The following is a 22,221-nucleotide window of genomic DNA, read 5'->3' on the forward strand; positions in this document are numbered from 1 at the left end:
GATTCCGACCACCACGGACGGCGGTGCTCCGGCCAGAATCGAGCTGTGAAAATGGATGGGTTTTCTTCGTCTCGCTGCACTGAGTCCATAGGGACTGAAATCATCTCAATCGGAGGTCGGATGGCGGATATATCACGACGGGAAGAAATGGGAATTTCGGAACTTCCGCCGGCGATTGCGGCTGATTCCGGCGGGGTTGGAGGTCGTGCCGCATGTCGTTGAACTCAGCTCGTCGAGATCTTTCTATTGACACCGGCGGTGTCAAAAATGGAGGTCGGAATCTTAACTTGAGTATTTGGCCATTGATGGTTTGTGTGAGAGAAAATGTGAGAGGAGAGAGAGAATGAGCGAGAATAAGAGAAAGAAAGTGTAAGAACCCTAAAAATTTCACTATATAAAGTATCTGATTAAGGCAAGATTATGTGCCTGATCTTATCCTCAATTATTTCCTCTAAACAGATTAAATTTATACTGATTAGAGGTAATTAGTTTAGCTCACGTAAGTTAATCTACTACTTACAGTCCAATATCAATTTCTGAATAATTCAATATTGTTTTATATTCTTACTCGCGTAATATTTCAAACTGTTTCAAGTCTTAAAATTAATTTTAAACTGAAAAAATTCTAAATTTTAATTTTCTGTATTCTATCCCGAGAATGACGTTTCTGACAGTGTCAACTCCCGAGCTCATATTGTATCCATCTACTATAGGTATTTATCTTGTGACTTTAACCTAACTGTTTGGCAATTAAGGATTTTTTTTCTTCTTTTAAAATGTCAGTGCGTTTTTTTTTATATGCCGCTAACATCGTGCTGTGCTTAGAGATTCTTGAAATTAAGATTCTCAAACTATACTTGTACTGAAAATTATTCTGCCTTAAAATACGGCGAGAATTTATCGATCGAATTTACTTGATCGAAACATGAACTTAACATGAAATTTGCTATAGAATTTAGGAATACATATATTAATTCCATAAATCCTCAATTCACAATATAACATAATATTTTCTAAGAAAATCCTTGGCTTAAAAATACATGAATTGTATTATTTAAGGTCTGAAATTTTCTCAGTCATTACAAATTATGGGCTCAATTTGTGGCTAAAAGAGAGCAGTGAAAACGGTGCTAACTTTTAAAGGTAAATTCAACTGTTTACAGGTGGGTCACATGTAAAAAAAGAGGAGACAGAGGCTATAAATACAAACCTTCCCACAATTTTTTTTTTGCATCTAAAAAAACTGAGAGCTTCTCCCTTTTATAAATTTATAGGAAATTCTTTAGATTTCTAATTTGTGGACTTTTGTAATTTCTACCTAATTTGTAATCATTTCTTCTCTTTAGTAAATAGAGTGGTCCACAGTACCCGGAGACGTAGGCAATATTTGGCCGAACTTCGCTATCAATTCTAATGTTCTTTTATTTATTTCAGTATGCAATAGTTATTCTATCAGATTTGTCCGTTGTGTATAGTTTTGTTCATCTATACGATACTATTCACATACGGCACTATTCATGTGTGCGGTAGGAGTGTTCAAAAAAATTGAAAAACCGTCACCGACCGACACCAAACTGCCAAACTGACCGAAAAAATTGAAAATTTAGTTCCACGTCAACAAACTGACTAATTCAGTCGGTTAATTGACCACCCATGATTCATGGGCGGTTCGGTTTCGGTTCTGCCAGCCAAGGTGATCGGTTAAACCGAACTGACCAACCACCTTCTATTCTATTTAAAAAAAGAGTTATTATCCATAGATTCAAACCTATAATCTTCTAGACGCAAATGCAAGTCCATCATATTATTGAAGATGGACGTTTAAGAGAAATTAGACATTTTTAACTTGTAAGTTGTGATGGAGAAATGAAATACATTGCCCTTTATATAGAATAATTAAGGGAATACATTCTCATCTCTTTTCAATGTGAGACTTTCAAAAGTCTTATCCATAGATTCAAACCTCTAATCTTATAAAACAGATGAAGGATAAATAGGGACAGATCGAGAGGCAAGCTTTCTTTGACTTAGAAGCAATATCTGAAGAAGGTACTACAACATTTTGATATGAATGAGAATTCAAAACCTGTAGGTACCCCGCTTGCTCTTGATTTGAAGCTTAGGGCCCAATTATCTCCCAAGACTGATGCAGAACGGGAATATATGGCAAAAGTTCCATATGTTAATGCGGCATATAGCTTGATGTATGCAATGGTGTGTACGAGGCCTAACATTTCATAGGCAGTTAGAGTTGTGAGCATGTATATGCATGACTCTAACAAAGGTCATTGGCAAGCTGTGAAATGGATTCTACAGCATTTAAAAAAGACCGTAGATGTTGGTTTAGTGTTCGAGCAGGAAAAATCACTTGGTCAAGTTGTAGTTGGTTCTGAATACGCAGGTAATTTAGATAAGCGACGATCTACTACTGGCTACTTGTTCACTTTAGCCAAGGCACCAATCATTTAGAACTCTACCTTGCAGTCGATAGTTGCTTTGTCTATGACAAAGATAGAGTACATAGCTATTACATGTAACGACCATCCTCAGTGGTCGTCACTATAGCTAAAAATTAATTTGTACTTACTGGAATCTCTGAAAATTTACGGAACATTTTTTTTTAAAGTCTTATAGTAGACATAGGTTACGAATTGTTTTCTTTTAAAATATTCAGACCTTAACATATATGTTTTCTCAAAGCATATAGATATATCTATATGTATATACTTAATTCTTACATCTTGCTTACTTGCAGCTATAATCCACAAAACCATTTAACATATAGTTTCAGAATCATAATTAGCAAAACTATTTATAACTTAAAATTGATTGCATAAATAATTGCGAGCGGTATCCATTCCCCGATCTCCACATTGTTCGTCCATTCACCATCAGTCCATCAAGTATTATGTGTAAGTTGCTTACCTACAGTATAAATATTCTATGATGAGCTTTCGCTCAGCAAGTAGGAACTATATCTTGCAAAATAACTGTAAGTTCACATGAATAAATATGCATGAGCCAATTATGCTTAATTATGATCATGTCTTATTAAATTCTTATTATCTTATCTTATCTTAGTTACTTACTTATGGGCCCGAGTGCTCGTATCACTTGCGCGCAATCATCGGGATGTGAGGGTTTGTAAGGTCCCCAACGACACTGTGATTATAAACTTAACTGAATGCCTCCCTCTCAGAGGACATTCTTATTTTTTTTTTCTTCTCTCTTGTGGAGCCTGAGTTACCTCCCTCTCAGAGGCTGGTACGGCACTCAACTGAAATTATTCTTATAAGTTTCTCTTGATTTATTAAAGTGTATGCAGTATGACATGCCATCGCATGCAATACATAAAGCATAAACATGCATATATAACATGTGTTACTTTTTCTTTAAAATCTATTCATACTGTAGGCGAGATTCCTACTTACCTGATTTACAAAGCTGGAATTCACTTTTCGCCAAACAGCCTAGTCTCTTACTTGCTTACTTCTGAAAATGAACACCCATTGAGAGTGTGAGATTAACTGTCGTTTGCTATTCTATTTTAGCAACTTATGAAGGAAGATCTAACCTTTTCCTTAAGGCATGTATTCCTCTCCTTTACTAAAGGATAATAAGGATCCATTTATTAAATTCTCAAAATCTTATTTTCCTTAACTGCCCTTAACATCTACTTGCCTAGACTGGAAATCAATTACCCAATCTAGTAATTTATTCTCCATAATTTTCCTCATTAGCCTTGTTATGATATTAAGGCCCAGTTCGGCCTAGAAACTTATACACGGCATTCTAACTCTTAGGCCGCTGAAATTTATATTCCAACGGAGTCTCTTAAATTAATGCAGACGTTGGACCCATATTTAATTTTCGTAATTCTAAGCACCTAACGTATTGGGCTCGTAGGTGCTCATCGAGATGATTTGCTCGAAAAACCATTAAGTTCTTAAAAGAAACTATTTTTCTTGAAAACTTTCTTTACGAATATTTCCGTTAAAATGAGGTTTAACACCATAGTATTTTACTGAAATCACATCTCGGGTTTTTTAATAACCTTTTGTTAAAAACCAATACTGTGTTAGTTTTATTTAGTTAAAAATGTGCAGTTTATATAATCTACGTTTTACTGCATCTTAGAGTCAGATTTCAAAAATTTGTTCTTCGCGATAATTCTTCGTCTCGTCGAGACTGAAACTCAGCCTCTAAAGGCCTCGTTTGGCTGAAAACAGTGGCTGCAGTTTTTTTTTTCGAAACTGTATTGGACAACCTGTCCCGTTTTTGTAAAATGGCTTAAAACTTGCATTTAGAGTTAATATTGGGTTTTGCCACAGTCACAGAAAATTGTTTAAAATATCGAGAACTATTAGTTCAAATTTAAAAATACTGAAAAATCTCGCTCTAAGGTCCTCATTTTCGCATTCAAAGTAACCGGAAAATTTTTCCTCCAACCCAAAATAAGCAACTTAGACCAAACATAAGCATACCACATAATACTAATCAAACTAGCCTCAAAACACACAAAACCAACATAAAACTCACGCGCCCTTATTACAACTTATTTTCTCAAGAACCACAAATTACATATCCTTGATTCACAACTTAATTTTTGGTAGAAAAATATAGGAGAAAGGTTTAGAATTTATACTCTTGAAGAAAATCCTAGGTTAGGCTCCTCCTAGAATACTTGATCACCTTCTTCTTCCTCTAAGGTTTGTTAATGGCTTAAAATTAGAAGAGTATAAGAAAATTTGAGAAGAATATTTCTAAATTTTAAACTTTGCTAGAACATAAGAAAGAGAGGGTTTAGAGTTTTATACCCTTGAAGAAATTGTTGACTAGACTCTTCCTAGCACACTTTGATCTTCTTCTTCTTCTTCTAATGTTTGCTAATGGCTTAGGAGAGTGGGAGAAAATTTTGAGAGACAATGGGTAAGGAATGGCCGGTTTTTGTGTGTGGAAAAGGAGAGAAAATGTGCAAAAATGGCTAACTTAATGCTTGCACTAATGGTCTAATATTTAGAGACTTTTGCTTGATCTCTTCTTAGCTCTTAATTAAGCCTATCAAGCTAGCTTAATCAGCAAAGTTTTTTTTGGTTAATCTCCCCTTGCTTGGCTGGTTGGATGCTTCAAGAGAGAAGTGAAGTAAGTATTCTTGTCAAATAGTTGATTTGATTCATCTCATGATGAAATCTTCTAGCACACTTAACTAACCAAAATTTTGCTATAAACTCCCTAAGCATGGCCGGCCAAGTGAAGAAAGAGAGGGAAAAAAATAATCATGTGTACTCTCCATCTTCCCTCATCATACTTCATCCAATTCTACACATTAACCTACCCCTTGTACTTTTGTCCACTCTCTTAAGTTTTCTTTGAAACTGTTAAAAATTATAATGGCTGTAATTTTCTCATGTATATGTACTGGATGCTAGTTCGTATTGTGCTTGGAGATTCTTAGAATTAAGATTCTCAAACTGTATATGTACTAGAAATTCTTCTGCCTTAAAGTACGGTGAGAATTTATCGATCGAATTTACTTGATCGTAAAACATGAACTTATCATGAAATCTGCTACAGAATTTAGGAATACAGATGTTAATTCTATAAATCCTTCAGTCACAAAATATAACATAATATATATTTTTTTTCCAGGAAAAATCCTTGACTTAAATGCATAAATTGCATTATTTAAATTATGGGATTTTCTTGGTCACTTCATTACAGAAGTTGTTAATAAAGCAATTTGGCTTCAAGAATTGGTTGAAGACTTGGGAGCTGGGTCAGAAGCACAGTTCGGTGTATTGTGATAGTCAGAGCGCTATAGACTTAGCGAAGAATCAAGTCTACCATGCAAGGACGAAGCACATTGACGTTCTTTATCATTTTGTGTGGGAAATTCTCGAAGAATGTGAGTTACTCCTTCAAAAAGTTTCGACAGCAGAGAATCCTACATATATGATGACCAAGGCGGTGACAGCAGCCAAGTTTAAACATTGTTTAGACAGTCAATATTCAGCATATTTAAGTTGGCACCGGGAGGCGCATTTGAAGGAACTATTCTAAGGACACTCATTTGACAATTTCGTCAAGGTAGAGACTAGTTAGTCAAAAAGTATGGTCACCGAAAATGGTGCTGACTTTTTGAAGGTCAATCCAACTGTTTATAGCTGGTTCACGCGTAGAAGGAGAGGTAAAGGCTATAAATATAGGTCTCCCCTCATTTATTTTTGCATCCTAAAAAATTGTGAGCTCCTCCCCTTTGTAAATTTGTAGAAAATTCTTCAGATTTCCAATTTGTGGGCTTTTGTAATTTCTGCTGAATTTGTAATTTCTACTCAATTTGTAATCTTTATTCTCTTTAGTAAACAGAGTGGTCCATAGTGCCCGGAGACGTATGCAATATTTAGCCGAACTCCGTTATCAATTCTAGTATTTTTTTTATTTATTTTCCATATTCAATAGCTATTCTGTCAGATTTGTCCGCTGCGTATAATTTTATTCATCTATATGATACTATTCCTATATATAGCACTATTCATGTGTACGATACTATTCACAATTAATGTTCACGATGAAGTTGTTAATGAGTGGAACATACCCGGTTACCCCACAAATCCAATCTAAAGATTTAGATTGGGTTGAAAATGGTTTTGAATAAGACACAGATTGAGACTTTTTCAATCCTAGGGATTTAGATAGGATTGCGGATTGAGCACCTTCTAATCCGTAAATTCCGCGAATTCAAAACCATATATATGCATATATATAATTTTTTATAATTATATATATATATATATAAATTCTTGACAGCTTTCGTAGTTCATTGAGTACTCCTATGGTGGAAGCATTGATATGTTTTCAGAATTGGTTTCAATCTAACCCTCTCTTATTGGATCTCCACCCACAATTAGAAGAACTTGAGACTTATTTATCCATTGATTTAGATAAATTATACATTACAAGATTATTAACGATTATTTATCCATTGACTTAAAAGCACTTATGCATATCTTTGTTTGGAAACTTATTATGTGTATGTTTTGTTACTTTTACAGAAAACTTAAGTATTACTTTAGAAATTATGGATATTGAATTACTTTACAGTAACAATGAAGATTTCATTTTAAGTTTCATTGAATCTATTTTATTATTGTTAATTGGGTTGTGACAATCTAGACTTTTTTTTTTTTTTTTGCTTGAAGTAACAATTTAGATGTTTATTAATATTTAATGTTGTGTTTATTTTATATGGATGTTTATTAATTTATATTTTAAAGATTTAAATCTGTGATTTCATGTGTCCAATCTGTAAAATCCGATAGGTTCTTAATTAGATTGGATCCAATTTGAAAAGGTTTTAAATCAGATATGGATTAGTATTTTTTCAATTTGCAATTCTAGATCGGATGAGGATGAGTTACTTCGGGCTCCTGAGGGTGAGGAATCCGTTGTTTCGGGATAAATTAGATATGTTAGTTCGGTCTCGGCTTCAGGGAAAAATGACTCTTCAGCCGATTCAGATTGAGAAGGAAAGAGCAGCCCTAGGCGGAGCTTCTTAGGATGATGCCTGTGCTATGATCCATAGGATTTTTTTTTTTCGGTGCGTTGTTTTTCAGCGAATGAAAGAAACCGCGGATTCCACAATTCCTTCATCAGATTTGGGTGCTTTTGAAAGAGCTGCTTCTGCGAATGACTCACGGATTGACCTTCCATCCGTGAATTGAGATATGTGAACACCCCTACTATGAAGCTTTCAATGTGAACTAAACAAGATATTGATTGTTAATATAGACACAATGCTTTCTACTTTCTAGAGTTGCAAAACAATCATAAATCACGTCAAATACATCCCGCATAAATTTATAATGCAGAAAATGTCGAGACAATGAATCAAGACCATCAGTAACAAATTATCATGGCTGGCCTCGTATAAAGTTACCTAGATTAGTATTTTTTTTGTTCCCTTTGCCTTAAAACTTATTTATTTCTTCATTTTAATCATTTTGACCTCTTTCTTATTTTTTTACTCGAGACTTTAACTTTTTTCTCTTTTTGGCTCATTTTGTATTAAAACTTATTTATTTTTCCATTTTGTCCTTTTTTTATTCTTTTTTTATTTGTTTCTCAAAATTTTATTATTATTTTTTTTGTTTTGGTTCCTTTTACACTAAAATTTAGTTATTTCTTCATTTTTATCTTTTTTGACACCTTTTTTTTTCCCTAAAGCTAAAACTGTATTTTTTCATTTTGGTTCCTTATATCCTAAAATAATATTTATTTATTTATTTTAGTCTTTTTTTAACTTTATCTTAACTTCTTACCCTAAAATTTATTTTTTTCTTATTTTAGTTCCTTATTAAGATTTTATATGTTTTTAATAATAACATGACAATTAATTAAGTATAAGTTAACACATAAATTACTTTCGCACGTGGAGTTCAACTAGTTTGATCCTAAAAAAAGTCTATTAATTAAACGCCCTTTCAATAGAAAAAGAAAAAAAAAAAAAAAAAGGGGGGGGAGGGGGCCCTTGGGTCGACAACTACATCGATATTGCATTTAAATATTTCAAGATAAGTAATTATCCCAAAATTAAAGGTACTTCATTAAAAAGAAAAAACTCAGGGGTATGTATCGTATTTTGAGAAAGTCACGGGATACTTATTGAAACCTCTTCTTTGTCTCCTTTCCCACTCCACACCGCTCAAAGGTATAACTCTCTCTCTCTCTCTCTCTCTAGAAATTTCATTCCTGTCTTCTCAACTTTCACCTAAATCCTTCAATCGGTAAGTTTAGGGTTTTATTTCCTTCTTATTCTCTCTGATTTGAGTCTGAAATTTTGAAATCTTTCTACAATCGTGGCTTTCAATCGCTTTTTTCCCTTTTCTGAACAATGCCCTAATTCAAGCCTTTTTTTTCAAGTATTTGATTTGAGATCAGACATGGCAACAGAGCCCAAGGCAGCTACGGAAGAGGCTAAAATCGATCTCTTTGAAGACGATGACGAGTTCGAAGAGTTTGAGATCAATCAAGGTCTGTAATTTCTTATTCATTAACTGGTTTATTTTTCTTTTTTTTTTTGTGTGTGCCTGAAATTGTTTCCCATTGATTCAGAAAGAGCAAGTTAATGGATTTGGTACTGTAAAATTACTTGCTTTTTTGAATAATTAGGTTAAGATGATGATCTGAGATTGGAATTAGGATAAACTCTTTAAGGACATACTAGTTACTTGGAAGGCCTTTTAGCAATTATGTGCCCTAAAATCTTTTTTGGCACTTTGGTCCTTGAAAATGTTTTTCTTGGCAATTTGGTCTTTGAATTATTAAAAGGGAAGCAATTAGCCCCAAGTGTTAATCGGGGTTAAAGTTTCGGACGGAATAATTTTGGCATTACAGCACATTTGTGTTTCTGAATCTCTTATAGTTTGGTACTCTAGTCCTTTTTCTTTTCTTATAAAAAAAATAAATAAAAAATAAAAAATTTGTAAATTTATGCTCTCTATTAGTCATTGAGTTCACTTAACTTCTAAACCTTTTAGTATGTTGATTGCTACCACGTTCAAACAGAGTGTGGGAGAAAACATTAGTGACCCAAATGTCAAAACAAAACAAAACAAAACAAAACAAAAAACAAAAAAAGAGAGAAATTAGGGGGAAAGAGTCCAATCAGATGAAATTCAAGAGGAGAGGTGCTAAAAACCCTTTGTTTGAATGAAAAAAAAATCCGCTTTGTAGTGGAGTATTCTAGCTTTTATTTGTTTCCTTCTTGGTGTGTGCAACAATTTTTAGTCATGTCAAATATTAAATTTTAAGCGTATGTATGCATGATCTCACCCGTGTAGTCTGTAGATGATGACAATTTGCAGTCTTGGTATCTCTGTTTTTTATATATGTATATTTACGCTTTTGACAATTTATCCTCTGCATTATTCACCCATGTCAGAGTTGTTTGCTACTCTGTTCAAAATTTAGTGACCAAACAAACAAACAAACAAAAAAAAAAAAGAAAAAAGGGACTAATGATCCAATCACACAAAATTCAAGGGAAGCAAGTGAGAAAAACCATTTGTTGCAACGAAGGGCTCGTTTGTTTGCTGCGTTTAAACCTATGATTTTGATTATGCTACAGTGTTTTCCTCTCACGAAAAATTTTGAATTTCAAATGCCAACATCAAGAATTACTGGTTTAAACACATGTACCAAACGGGCCCCAAAAGATTCTCCTTCGTAGTTCAAGATTCTCTCTCTTATGAGTTTCTGCCTTGTTGGCTTCTAAAATGTTCAGTCATATAATTTGTATGCTTTTAAGTTTATATAAGCACCTATATAATTCATGATTCTGTTAGTGTCCAAAGGTAGTCTCTTTCTCATATGCTTATATAACAATGACAGAATGGGAGGATAAGGAGGAAGGAAAGGAAGTGACCCAACAGTGGGAAGATGATTGGGACGATGATGATGTTAATGATGATTTCTCTCTGCAGCTCAGAAGGGAACTTGAGAACAACCAGGACAAAAAGTGAGACTTGATTACCTGACCCGAAAAATTCTATCCTACCACATAGTTATTTTGATGTTCACCCATCTAGTTTGCTTAGACATCAGATGTACTGATTTTGGGCCCTTTGGATCAATGAATTGTATGAAATGTTGAACCCTTTCTCTTCAAAATATATTACTAGGTGAAATGCGGCACTTTCCATGCTGCCATACATTTAAAAAAGTATTGCGAAAGTTGTACACATGCATCTTTTACTCTAGACAGAAAGAAGTCTCTTGTTGCTAAATTGATAAATCTACCACCGGGTTTTAAAACTCACGATTTGAAAATCTTCAACGGTGGTATTGAAAAATAAGTTAAGATTGCAAACAAATCACGTATGTTTTCAAGAAGAACTGTAGTTATTTCTTGTTTTTGTTGATTGCCAATCCAAAAAAGTTTTCTGAATGGTTAAGTTACGATTAATGGATTGGTGTGTGGAAATGCGTGCATAGGACTATTAATTGAGAAGATTTACTGATTCAACTGTATGGTTGAGTGCCTCATATGAGTCATATTGGTATATTGGAATTTTTATCTGCTCCATGCTCTTGTTATTTGATGATATCAGTGGAGAATAAATGTGTTCTTAAAGCCAAAAAAATCTTTGCTCGTTATTGACCCAATTCAGTATGCTTAAAATTTTAACTTCTCCAAAGTTGTAACATTTTCCATTAGTCATGGTAACACTGTTCGTACGTTCGTGTAAAATTTAATTTACTCCGGTGTAACACTCAATAAATATAGTTGATTACATTGAGTGTTACGCCAACTTACGAATGATGTCCAGTAGCGATTGAAAAATGTTATAAGTGTGCCGGTTTTGATTGTTAGAAGTAAATTGAGGGTTCGTTCATTTTGTTGATTCAAGTTTGTAATTTGAGTTGAGATGTGATTTTATGTGAAAGTTTTTTACTGTAGTAAAAAAGTTAGATGTGACTGTTTTTGAAAATTTTTTACTGTAGCAAAACTCAAATTTTAAATTCGAATGGGTGAAGTGAACCTGAGTTTTACATGCTAATTGTCGAGTTCTCTCTCCTTCTCCGTAATATTTCTCACGCTAATTGCTAACATAATTAAAACGTACTCAAGAGGCATCGCAAGACTAGCCGAGGAAAAGGAAAAAACAAGGAAAGTGACTAATGACTATAAATATTACTACAAGATATGTGTGTAGAACAATAACATAATAGTAACAAGAATCACGGATACAATCATATTACATGCCTTTCCACACAAGAAAAAGAACATATTACACGTGACAAGCTTACACGAATAAATGAAGTACTAGGACAAACAAAATCGACAAACATAAGAACTTCTAGTTCGACATTAAATGAAGCAAGCGACAGAGTAAATAATGTAATGGGAATTAGGGATTGAGTAGAGAAGACATGCATCACATATAAATACATGCATATATGTATATATATATATATATATATGTATGTGTGTATCATATTGAGTAAACAGCTTCAAGGGCTCTTGGTTGAAGGTGGTGGAGAGAGAAACGGGATGGAGGGAAACGTGGTTGGAATGGAGGGAATGTTGGGAATGTTTGGAAGAGAGGTCACAGATGGTAGAGGGGGGAGGCCCAGATTTGGGATTGTAATGGGCCCCTTGGGCAAAGTAGGCTGAGGTAGAGTAGGGCCTCCTCTTGGCAAGTTGGGCTGAAGAAGTGATGGTATGGTGGGCATTGGTGGCAAGTTGGGCCTTGGGAAATTAGGCCCAGTTATTTGCAGAAGATGACGGGAGGCTACAGTAACATCGATGCTCATAAAAGCAAAAGCAGCAAATAAAGCCAATGTGAAACCACTGAGGTTGAATGCCATATTGTGAAAATCAAAATCCAAGATTTCAAGGGAGAAAAAAAAAAACCGTTTGTATGAGGAAGAATGTGTGAAGTACTTTTCGTTTGTGTGAAGAATGTCAAGATTAGTCTTTGGATGTTGGTTTATATATATATATATATATATATATATGTGTATGTATTGATGGTGTAGTGTAATATTTGTTGTGTATGGATGTTTATGGACTTTGAATTTTTGTATCCGATCAGTTCAACTTTCTTACCTTCTTATTTTTAGAATATGACACATGTAAGTAGGTAGAGCTAAAATGTTTTTATTTATTTATTTATTTATTTTTATTTTTAAAGTATATGGAAGAGATCGGAATATTTTGTTGTTGTATTTGGTTATCTAATATCAATTTGGATGTTTAGGTTAATGTCGACTATTTTGACATCCACTTCAAATTTCTCCCCCTACTCTTTTTCTCCCCCTATAATATACATATTATTTTGTTAGTTTCCACAATCAATTGTGGGCGGAGTGACTCATCGTAGTTTGTCGGAAGCATCAGCCCGTTCATTTCACCATTCGAGTTTTGCTACAGTAAAAAGCTTTCAGAAACAGTCATATTTAACTTTTTTGTTACAGTAAAAAGTTATCACATAAAGTCACATCTTAACTCGAATTAAAAACTCGAATCAGTGAACTAAACGGCCCATTAGTTGGCAACTATCGAAATAATGGAGTCAGAAATTTTTTCAGTGGAGGCACCAAGAAAGAAAAAATAGAGATAATATTTTATTGGAGATAGAGTTATATGTTTCAATTATTATTGAGTATGTAGAATATTATAACTTTCTTCTCGAATAGAGGAACAACAACATATTTCAATTATTCAGTAATGGTGTAATTATAGTTTTTTTTTCCTTTTGTAAAATATAGGCATAATTGTTTTTTTGGAAAAAACACTTATAGGTTTTTTTTTTTTTTTTCTAATTATTTACCTTTCATAAGAATTTTACGGTACGTCATGAAAAATACAAAATAAATATCTTTGAAGGAGAATCCAATGACCAAAATGTAGACCTTGCAATCATGACACTAGTCGTGAACCTTAGGGGTTGCGATCAAAGCTGTGTTGCGAGGATCCACCTTCGTCATTTGTCAAGATTTTCATTCGTTGCTCTTCTGGATATGGTCATGATCAGGAAAGCCCTTGTCATTCTGCTCATGATCAGGAAAGCCTCACTGCACGATACCTAGGGCTTGAGGGATCGTGGCCTTCATCGTGATGGGATTGCAACCTTAATTGTGATGCTCGAAATCCACGTAGATGACCGCCATGGCCGAGCAATCCATGCAATAAACACATATTGCCTTTTCTAATTGATAAGGATTTTTGTCTTGTTGAGATTTGTTAGATTCGTTTTCGGTAATTTATCAGATAGGATTAAAGTCTAACGAAATAAATTACCGAAAGCAGTAAATTAATAGACACAGGGAATTGCTATCGATGTTCGGTAACCATCTATATTTACGGGCTCATGCCTAAACAGTGAACAATCTACTAATTATCAATGATTACAATCACCAATCGGACTTATACACTCAAAAGTCTCTTTTTGACAATGTTGCTGTCATGTCAAATTTACTTGATGGTCTTATTCAGCGAGCACCACTCATCTTTAAAAACTGCACGGTAAAATCTCTTCGGCTGGCAGTAGGCTTCCTCCCGAAAAACGAACTCTACAAATACTTCAAGGCTCAAAAAGTCATAGACGAAAATATCCTATAAAAACCGCACCTCTAGAGAACAACCTTGAGCTCTATTTATAAGCTTGTAAACCTCCATTTATTCACGTTAATCACAAACTCAGATATCCCCAAAAGTTATCTCCACGTTACCTTTTTTTAGATAGTAAGCTGCTCCGATTCAAATTAACTTGTATTTCAAATTCAAGTAGCATAATCCAAGCAGTGACGGAGCAAGAAATTTTTTTTAGTAGAAGCTAATAATTAAATATAAAATTAAATTAAAAGACATCTATTAATATACTACAATTGTACCTGATGAGTTTTCATGTCTTGAAAATGTTGCATAATAACTTCTGAATATGTATTTCTCAATGTACACAAATAAATTGTCTTTATCAATGTACACAAATGTAAATTGTCTTTTGGTTTTAGTTGGGGCTTATTAGTACTAAACTAATGTAATATCTAACTATACATATATATATATATATATATAAATAGAAGGAAAAAACAATTTAGTGGGGTCTTAAGCCCCCACTGAGCTGGCTATAGCTCCGTGCCTGAATCCAAATCAAACTTGGATACTTATCTCCATATTCATCCTTTCACGTCACCAATCACTGCAGCAACTTGATTCAAATCCGAATTTATAAGCAATCTGCACTCATTAACTTGATCTTCACGTTTAAATCATCATCAGCACTTTCAAATTTCAATTGCAAACCATATCTTCAACTTTAAAAATCTGCACCAGTTTTCTGTTCTGTAACGTTATCAGTATCACCTGTTTTTTAGATTTACATCTTGCCAATAAATTGCCAATCTAACAAAAAACCTAACAAAGATTTATTTTATTTTTGTTTGATGGAAGATCACATTTTAAGAAAAATAAAAAGGTTATTTTTATATAGTATTTCTATTATACTAATCTTCAGTGCAAATGTATAGATTTGATTAACTGAGTGTACCACGTAAGTAAAATGACGTGTTACATTCAGTGTATTGAATAATTTCTCATACTATTGGTTTTTATGAAGGATGTGGAGATTTGTCTTTGGGTTATATATATAGATATGGTTTAGTGTATGATGTGGGGGTTGAGTATATGGATGTTTGATTGGGGCAGAAAATGTACACAATAGACCTGTTAGTTCAACTTTCCTACCTTCTGCTGAAACAAAAGTAAATGGAAGTGATTGGAATATTGCTTTGTTGTTGTATTTGGGTTATCTATCTTATCACAACTTTAGAAGTCTAGTAGGTAAATAAGGGATACTTAGGTGAATGGCTAGTACTTTGACATGCACAAAGATTTATCCCCTCCTGTTTTTATTTTCTTTTATTTTTTATGTGATGACTGTAGTATAGATATTATTTGAGTAGTTTCCTTTTTTAGTTTATCACAGTCAGCGGAGTTACTTATCATAGGTGGTCGGAATCACTATAGTGAGCTACTATTGACAATAGCGGAGCAATAAAATTTTTAAGTGGTGAAAGTATGAAATAAGATAAGTGATAATATTTTATTAGAGATATAGTTATATTTATTGAGTATGTTCGACATTATAATATTCTTTTCGAATGGAGGAACAATAATGTATTTCAATTATTCAATGAGGTACAATTATAGATTCTCTTGTAAAATAGAGGCATAACTTTGTTTTTTTTTTATAAAAGTGGGGGCATCAGGCATGTGCCCCACTCTCAATAATTTGTCTTCCATATTTTATAAAAAAAAAAAAAAAACCTTATTGATAAGAATCAAACTTTCAAAAGTTAAGTGGGGGCATCAGGCATGTGCCCCACTCTCAATAATTTGTCTTCCATATTTATCCACTTACATCTTTTTTCTTTAATCACTTACTTTTCATGATAATTTTATGCTAGGTGTGAGACATACAAAATATGAATCTTTAAATTAAAATCCAATGACCCAAAATGATCTTCTGATCCCCATTGACAAAAAAAAAAAAAAAAAAAAAAAAAAAAAAACAAAAAGATAAAACCCTAATTGATGCCAACAGGGTCGTCGTGCTGCGAGACCTGAAAATTGCACTATACGTTCGAAAACCTTAAGTAGGTTGTGACCCACGGTGTGTTGCAATAAACCACCTAGCTAATTCCTTCATTCCGCTTGTAAGGAAAGCCTCAGTACCCCCCACACCATCTAGGGCACGAGGGATTGTAACCTCCATCGCGACGGGATTGCAACCTTAATCGCGACGTTCACAATCCATGTCGACAACGGCCATGGCCAAGCAGTCCTTGTCGAAACATACACATGTGCTTTTTTCTTATTTATAGTAATATTTTTTTTGTTGTCTTAGTTTTGTTCAGATTTATCTTATTTTTGTTGTGAGGAAAATTAACTCGATTTTTTAAGAAATATATAAAAGGTTATCTCGTAATATTTATATTGTGCTTGGGCTGTTATGTATAACACGTATGTCCTCATTGAGACTTCATTTTTCAATAATTGATCATAGGGGAAAAAAACTCTTTATGTGTGCTCATTTGGTAGCATTCTAAAAATGGTTTCTCATAAGTCACATTTCTCGAAGTATGTCAGTTGGTAATAGTTTTCAAATCGCGTTTACTTGATTTTTGTTTTTCATTGAAAATGAAACGAAAAAGAAAGAACTGTTTACATATTTTGTTAAGGAAATGGGAAAATGCAACAGAGTGATCGTTTGTTCTACATTGTTTTCGCTTCTTATGACAAACCAACATATATTTTCAGAAATATAACCAACACACAATTTAATCTTTTTCCTTATTCTCAAAACAATCACTCTAAAAAACAGTTAAACAGTAAAATTTCGTAAACAAGTCCTGCAAAATTCCCAAAAAAAAAAAAAAAATTCATTTTCATTCTTAAACTTTGGTCTGGTGTACTTATCAATATATGTGATTCCTCTCTTTATCTTCTTTTTTCCCTTCAATAAAACGGTAGCTTAAAATCTCTATTGATTCCTCTCTTTTTTTTTTTTTTTTTTTTGAACTGAGGTACAGTATTAGAATTACTGTACACCCCAAAATAGATTCATGTTGTGGAGTAATATCTGCAACCATTATTCCTCTTGCTATCTATTCGTTGAGAAAATGTTTTTTTTTTTTTTTTTTTTTGAATTTTCACGTGTTGAGGGAATATATGATCTAAAGCAGATGAACACACGCTCCATTTAAAATAAAGTCGAATAAAAGTCCACAAACTGGTACAATCAATATAGCAAATCCTTTGTAACTAGCTAAGACACATATAATGTATACAACAATAACCACTCATACCAACTCCATTTTAAACAAGTAGACAATCAAATATAAACCAATATTTATAAATATATATATCTATATGTATATAGGTATCATCATAGCAAAGGCAATTTTATAAAGTACGTGGAGAACATCCTCAAAGGAATGCATGCATGCATGCATGCACGTAAGTGTCTTCATGATCTTCAAGGGCTAGAGGTTGAAGGTGGTGGGGAGAAGAATGGAATGGAGGGAAACATGGTTGGAATGGAGGAAATAATGTTTGGAAGAGAAGTCACAGCTGGCAGTGGCGGGAGGCCCATATTTGGGATTGTGATGGGCCCTGTGGGCAACGTGGGCTGTGGCAGAGTTGGGCCTGAGGGCAAATTAGGCAAGTTGGGCTGAGGTAGAGATGGAATTGTGGGCGTTTGTGGCAAGTTGGGCCTTGGCAAATTGGGCCCTGTTGTTGTTTGCAGAAGGTGACGAGCTGCAGCTTGACCAACATCAATGCTCATGAAGGCAAAAGCAGCAAAGAAGGCCAATGCAAAGCGATCAAGGTTGAGAGCCATATTTGTATCTTAATCAAAATTAAAAATTTTAGAGCAAAGATTTATATGAAAAAAGGATATATAGAATGTACGTTTCGTTTTGTATGATATTTGTCTTTGGGTCTATCATATATATATATATATAGATGGTGATGTGGGTTTCCACCAAAAAAATAAAAATGTGGAGGTTGAGGATTGGATGTTTGGTTGGGCAGAAAATGTACAATAGAACTGTTAGTTCTACTTTCCTACCCTCTTAGTTATTGTTAAGAGATTACACACGTAAGTAAGCAAGCTAAAATGTTGAAAAAGAAAAAAAAGGAAATGAAGGATGTAGTTTTGGAGTGATTGGATTGATTCTTTGTAGTTCTGGTTGGTTATCTAATCTAATCTAATTAATAGAAATTTAGAAAGGTCGTGATAAATAATCGGTATAGTAGATGTTTTGAATAAATTATTAGAGATCCGTAATTTTTTTTTTTTTTCAATTTGTTATTGTAGTCCAATTTTGTCATGTAGCACTAAATAATTGGAAGTTTATTTCAGTTTTTTTTTTTTTTGGTTTGTTTATGTCGTTTTTTGTTTCTAAGCTTTTTTTTAGATCTAGTGTTTAGTTTTTCTATTTCTTTTCTAGTCTTTTGTTATCTTATGTTTATTTGTAATTGAAAAATTCTTAGGGGTACCATTAGCACTATAATTAATAAAATATTTAGACTCAATTTATAGAATTCATACTGTAGAACTCACTTTTTTATTAATATGTGCTGCTCAGCACTATTAATACACCTAACACTAGTATTTCTTTTTAGTTTTATCTTTTCGCCCAAAAAACTCACTTCATTTTTACTTTTCTTGTCTTTGGGGGTAATCATGTCGGCGTCGCCATTCGCGGTAGATGGCCTACATTGGGTATCTTGTGATGGTTGATTATTATGTACAGAATTTGGCGCGCTATTCTTTCTTTTATTGATCGAAAACCATGTGGGAAATGCATTGGTTTGATTGGTTACGATCAACTAATGAGGTGTCGACTGAGTGACCGTTAAGTGTCAAGTAAACTGATAGGTGATAAACGAATATTCGGGTGGTTGACTTATTATGTGTCGAGAACACTAATGGATAACCGAAGAGCAATAGGAAGCTAGTGTTGAGAACGACTACCTTCTAGTGGTAAGTGGCTGCTACTTACGTGTCCAACAATAGTCATGCTCAAATTCGAGTTTAATTGAATATATATTACTGGGATCTTATAAAACATTAGGATGTTTATTTTCTGTATTTGTCTCTGATTCTGAATTATGATTCATAATTCTCTACAGTGTTTTTCTCTCACAAAAAAGACACGTAAAACGAGAATAATTCTGAATCATAGTTCTGAATTTATGAACCAAACGTCCATTAAACTAAGTTTGGTATGAGTTTTTTGATGGTTTGAACCTGTTTAAATCAGTGTTTATTTGTAAAAATAAAAAAGTAGTGTTGAGAACGAATATTCGGGTGATAAACGAATACTAATGGATAACCGAAGAGCAATAGGAAGCTAGTGTTGAGAACGGCTACCTTCTAGTGGCAAGTGGCTGCTACTTACGTGTCCAACAATAGCCATGCTCAAATTAGAGTTTAATGGAATATATATTACTGGGATCTTATAAAACATTAAAGTTTGGTATTAGTTTTTTAATGGTTTGAACCCAAGTTTTGGTTCAAACCAGTGTTTATTTGCAAAGATAAAAAAGTAGTTTGAACTCACCCTAACAAAATTTATGTTTGGTTCAAACCTAATTTGAATATTGATGTGATGTTTTAACCAATCTGCCCCTAAAAACAGCAAAACCAACCCTCCCCTTGGTTTTGGCTGGTTTGAACTACAGGTTCAAACCACACATGGTTTAAACCTAAAGATTCGTGGTCACCCAATTTAAAACTCACATGGTTCAAACCCAAAGGTTTAAAACATCCTGATTTGAACCCTCATACCAAAGGGAGTCTTAATGTCCATAGTAGATTTTCATGGGCTATACATGCTCCTCTCTTTCGCTTCTAATGCATAACAAGAAAAATCATCTCTAGCAGAATTCAAATCACACAATTCGAACCCTCAAACCAAGCGGGATCTTATTTTGAATCAAAGACTTTAAACTAAGGTGATTTAAACTATGATCTAAGGTATTATTTGGTATAAGGGTTTTGAACCCGGAACCATGATTATGGTTCAAACCAGTGTTTCTTTACAAAAAGTAAAAAATGGTTCTGATTTGACTCACCCAGAATAAGTATTTAGTTTGAATGGTTCTAATTTAAGGTTTGAATCTTGATGTGATGTTTTAAACCATGAAGATGTGATGTTTTAAACCATGAATCACTCATAATTCTAAAACCACCCCCTTAGTTTTTGGTGGTTTAAATCTCTGATTCTGATTCGGGTTTCAGAACCATAATTTAGACCCAAAATCATGAATTATGGTTCTTGTTCTAAAATTAAAATTAAAATCACCATAATTTGAACCCTCATACCAAGCGAACCCTAAATGTCATTTGGATCTGCAGATCAATTATATTCTAAATTTATGTTTAAATCGAGTTTTAGAAACAATAATTTGAAAAAGTTTCGTGTTTGATAGGAAATCTTATAAAAAGTTAATGTTTATTTAAAAATTACTATGGCTATATGGATCAAGATTTGTAGATTTGTTCCTTTTTTTAGCTTTGAACACATAAAAAGAAAAATCGCCTTAATCAGAATTGAAAAAGAGAAATGCTGACATTTTAAAGCATGACTTTTTATAGAGGTAGAAAAGAGAGAGAGGAAAAAAAACTTCTCACACCCACACACAAAAAAAACCTCTGCTACTCAATGCATAGCAGCCGCCATATTACATTCGGCGGTCTAAATTTAAGGGATGAATCGGTCCGTTAGATAGTGGCTAACGGACCGTAGAATATCCCTACATATATAATTCTGTTTTGTATGGATTTATATAAAAATATGAGATGTGAGGAATGTTAGCAACACCTGCTTCAACACCTTCTTAGACACTCTCTATTTCCATGTGTGACGCGTGTCCTACTTTTTTTCTCTGGCAAATAGTTAAATTGTGAGAGTGAAGGGCAGAGTCATTCTTTTGCAAGTTTATTACTAGTCTCTCATTTTCTTTCTTTGGTTGGAAAAGTATGGCATTTTATTCACTTTTTACTGTTCAAATTATTTCTTCGTCACTTTACTTTTGACGTTTTTTTTTTTGTTTGCTTACTCCTGTTTTTTTTTTTTTTTCTTTTTTACTTATGTATTTATTTTCACTAAAATTTCATATTCTTAAATATATCATTAAAATACCTTTTTATTTTAATTTATCCCTATTGAAGTAAAGTCAAGTAATTTTTTCCCACTTAAACGTTTTTTTGACACGCAGGAAAATATACAGCAAAATCATTCATAAATATAGGAGAATAATCATATTATAGAAGTTACAAATACAGAAATAAAGTATAAAACAATACTTTCATCACAAACAAAAGTGTATGCTAGACTCATACAAACTCCATAATTTAGAACAAGTAGACAATTGCGTAAACCTAAATATCCTCTAATGCAAAGGAAAAGCCATAAAGTACGTAGAGATCGTCCTCAAACGAATGCATGCATGCATTCACGTAAGTGTCTTCATGATCTTCAAGGGCTAGAGGTTGAAGGTGGTGGAGAGAAGAATGGAATGGAGGGAAACATGGTTGGAAAGGAGGAAATAATGTTTGGAAGAGAAGTCACAGCTGGCAGTGGTGGGAGGGCCAGATTTGGGATAGTGATCGGTCCGGTGGGCAACGTGGGCTGTGGCAGGGTTAGGCCTGAGGGCAAATTGGGTATGTTGGGCTGAGGCAGAGATGGAATGGTGGGCGTTTGTGGCAAGTTGGGCCTTGGCAAATTGGGCCCTGTTGTTGTTTGCAGAAGATGACGAGCTGCAGCTTGACCAACATCAATGCTCATAAAGGCGAAAGCAGCAAATAAGGCCAATGTGAAGCCACTGAGGTTGAATGCCATTTTTGTCTAAATTAATGAATATATATATATATATATATATATCAAGATTTTAGAGCAAAGATATATGTGTAAGGAAGAATATGTAAAGTTCTTTTGGTTTGTATGATGAGGTGGAGATTAGTTTTAGGGCTATATATTTATAGATATGATGTAATGTAGGAGTTGAGAATATATCTGTAATGTTACGGACAGTTTGAATTTTTGTACCCAAGTTAGTTCAACTTTCTTACCTTCTTATTGGAAAAGAAGTAACTTGGAAGTGATTCAATTGTTTTTGTCGTCTGAGTTTGGTTATCTAATATC

At 33.7% G+C, this 22,221-nt stretch overlaps 4 protein-coding genes across 5 annotated transcripts; 1 reads left to right on the plus strand and 3 right to left on the minus strand.

Moving 5' to 3' along the window:
* The first annotated feature begins 8,646 nt into the window (after window positions 1-8,646).
* On the plus strand, window positions 8,647-10,720 carry LOC21394214 (protein DELETION OF SUV3 SUPPRESSOR 1(I)). Of its 2 annotated transcripts, none has more exons than XM_024169621.1 (3): window positions 8,647-8,707; window positions 8,920-9,030; window positions 10,390-10,720. In XM_024169621.1, exons 2-3 carry the CDS (start codon window positions 8,940-8,942, stop codon window positions 10,518-10,520), a joined length of 222 nt encoding a protein of 73 aa, XP_024025389.1. In that variant the 5' UTR covers window positions 8,647-8,707; window positions 8,920-8,939; the 3' UTR covers window positions 10,521-10,720. The 2 variants fall into 2 exon arrangements, with proteins under 2 accessions (XP_024025389.1, XP_010102642.1); XM_010104340.2 differs by having other exon boundaries at window positions 8,703-8,783.
* Window positions 10,721-12,012: 1,292 nt separating this feature from the next.
* LOC21394215 (protein PELPK1) lies at window positions 12,013-12,369 on the minus strand. The gene has a single exon (XM_010104341.1). It carries the CDS (start codon window positions 12,367-12,369, stop codon window positions 12,013-12,015), a length of 357 nt encoding a protein of 118 aa, XP_010102643.1.
* A 5,174-nt stretch (window positions 12,370-17,543) lies between these two features.
* LOC112092736 (protein PELPK1-like) lies at window positions 17,544-17,906 on the minus strand. Its single transcript, XM_024169613.1, has one exon. The coding sequence runs from the start codon at window positions 17,904-17,906 to the stop codon at window positions 17,544-17,546; it is 363 nt and encodes a 120-aa protein (XP_024025381.1).
* Window positions 17,907-21,555: 3,649 nt separating this feature from the next.
* Window positions 21,556-21,918, minus strand: LOC21394216 (protein PELPK1). Its single transcript, XM_010104342.1, has one exon. The coding sequence runs from the start codon at window positions 21,916-21,918 to the stop codon at window positions 21,556-21,558; it is 363 nt and encodes a 120-aa protein (XP_010102644.1).
* Between the last annotated feature and the right edge of the window lie 303 nt (window positions 21,919-22,221).

Source organism: Morus notabilis, unplaced genomic scaffold (assembly GCF_000414095.1).
Source record: "Morus notabilis unplaced genomic scaffold, ASM41409v2 Scaffold765, whole genome shotgun sequence".
Taxonomy (NCBI): Eukaryota; Viridiplantae; Streptophyta; class Magnoliopsida; order Rosales; family Moraceae; genus Morus; species Morus notabilis.

What these genes read in the sequence shown, in the direction of transcription:
- LOC21394214 (XM_024169621.1), top strand. Translation starts at nt 8,940, where the DNA reads ATGGCAACAGAGCCCAAGGCAGCTACGGAAGAGGCTAAAATCGATCTC. An exon ending in AGAGTTTGAGATCAATCAAG is followed by an intron (nt 9,031 to 10,389) that starts GTCTGTAATTTC and finishes TAACAATGACAG; the next exon opens with AATGGGAGGATAAGGAGGAA.
- LOC21394215 (XM_010104341.1), bottom strand. Translation starts at nt 12,369, where the DNA reads ATGGCATTCAACCTCAGTGGTTTCACATTGGCTTTATTTGCTGCTTTT.
- LOC112092736 (XM_024169613.1), bottom strand. Translation starts at nt 17,906, where the DNA reads ATGGCTCTCAACCTTGATCGCTTTGCATTGGCCTTCTTTGCTGCTTTT.
- LOC21394216 (XM_010104342.1), bottom strand. Translation starts at nt 21,918, where the DNA reads ATGGCATTCAACCTCAGTGGCTTCACATTGGCCTTATTTGCTGCTTTC.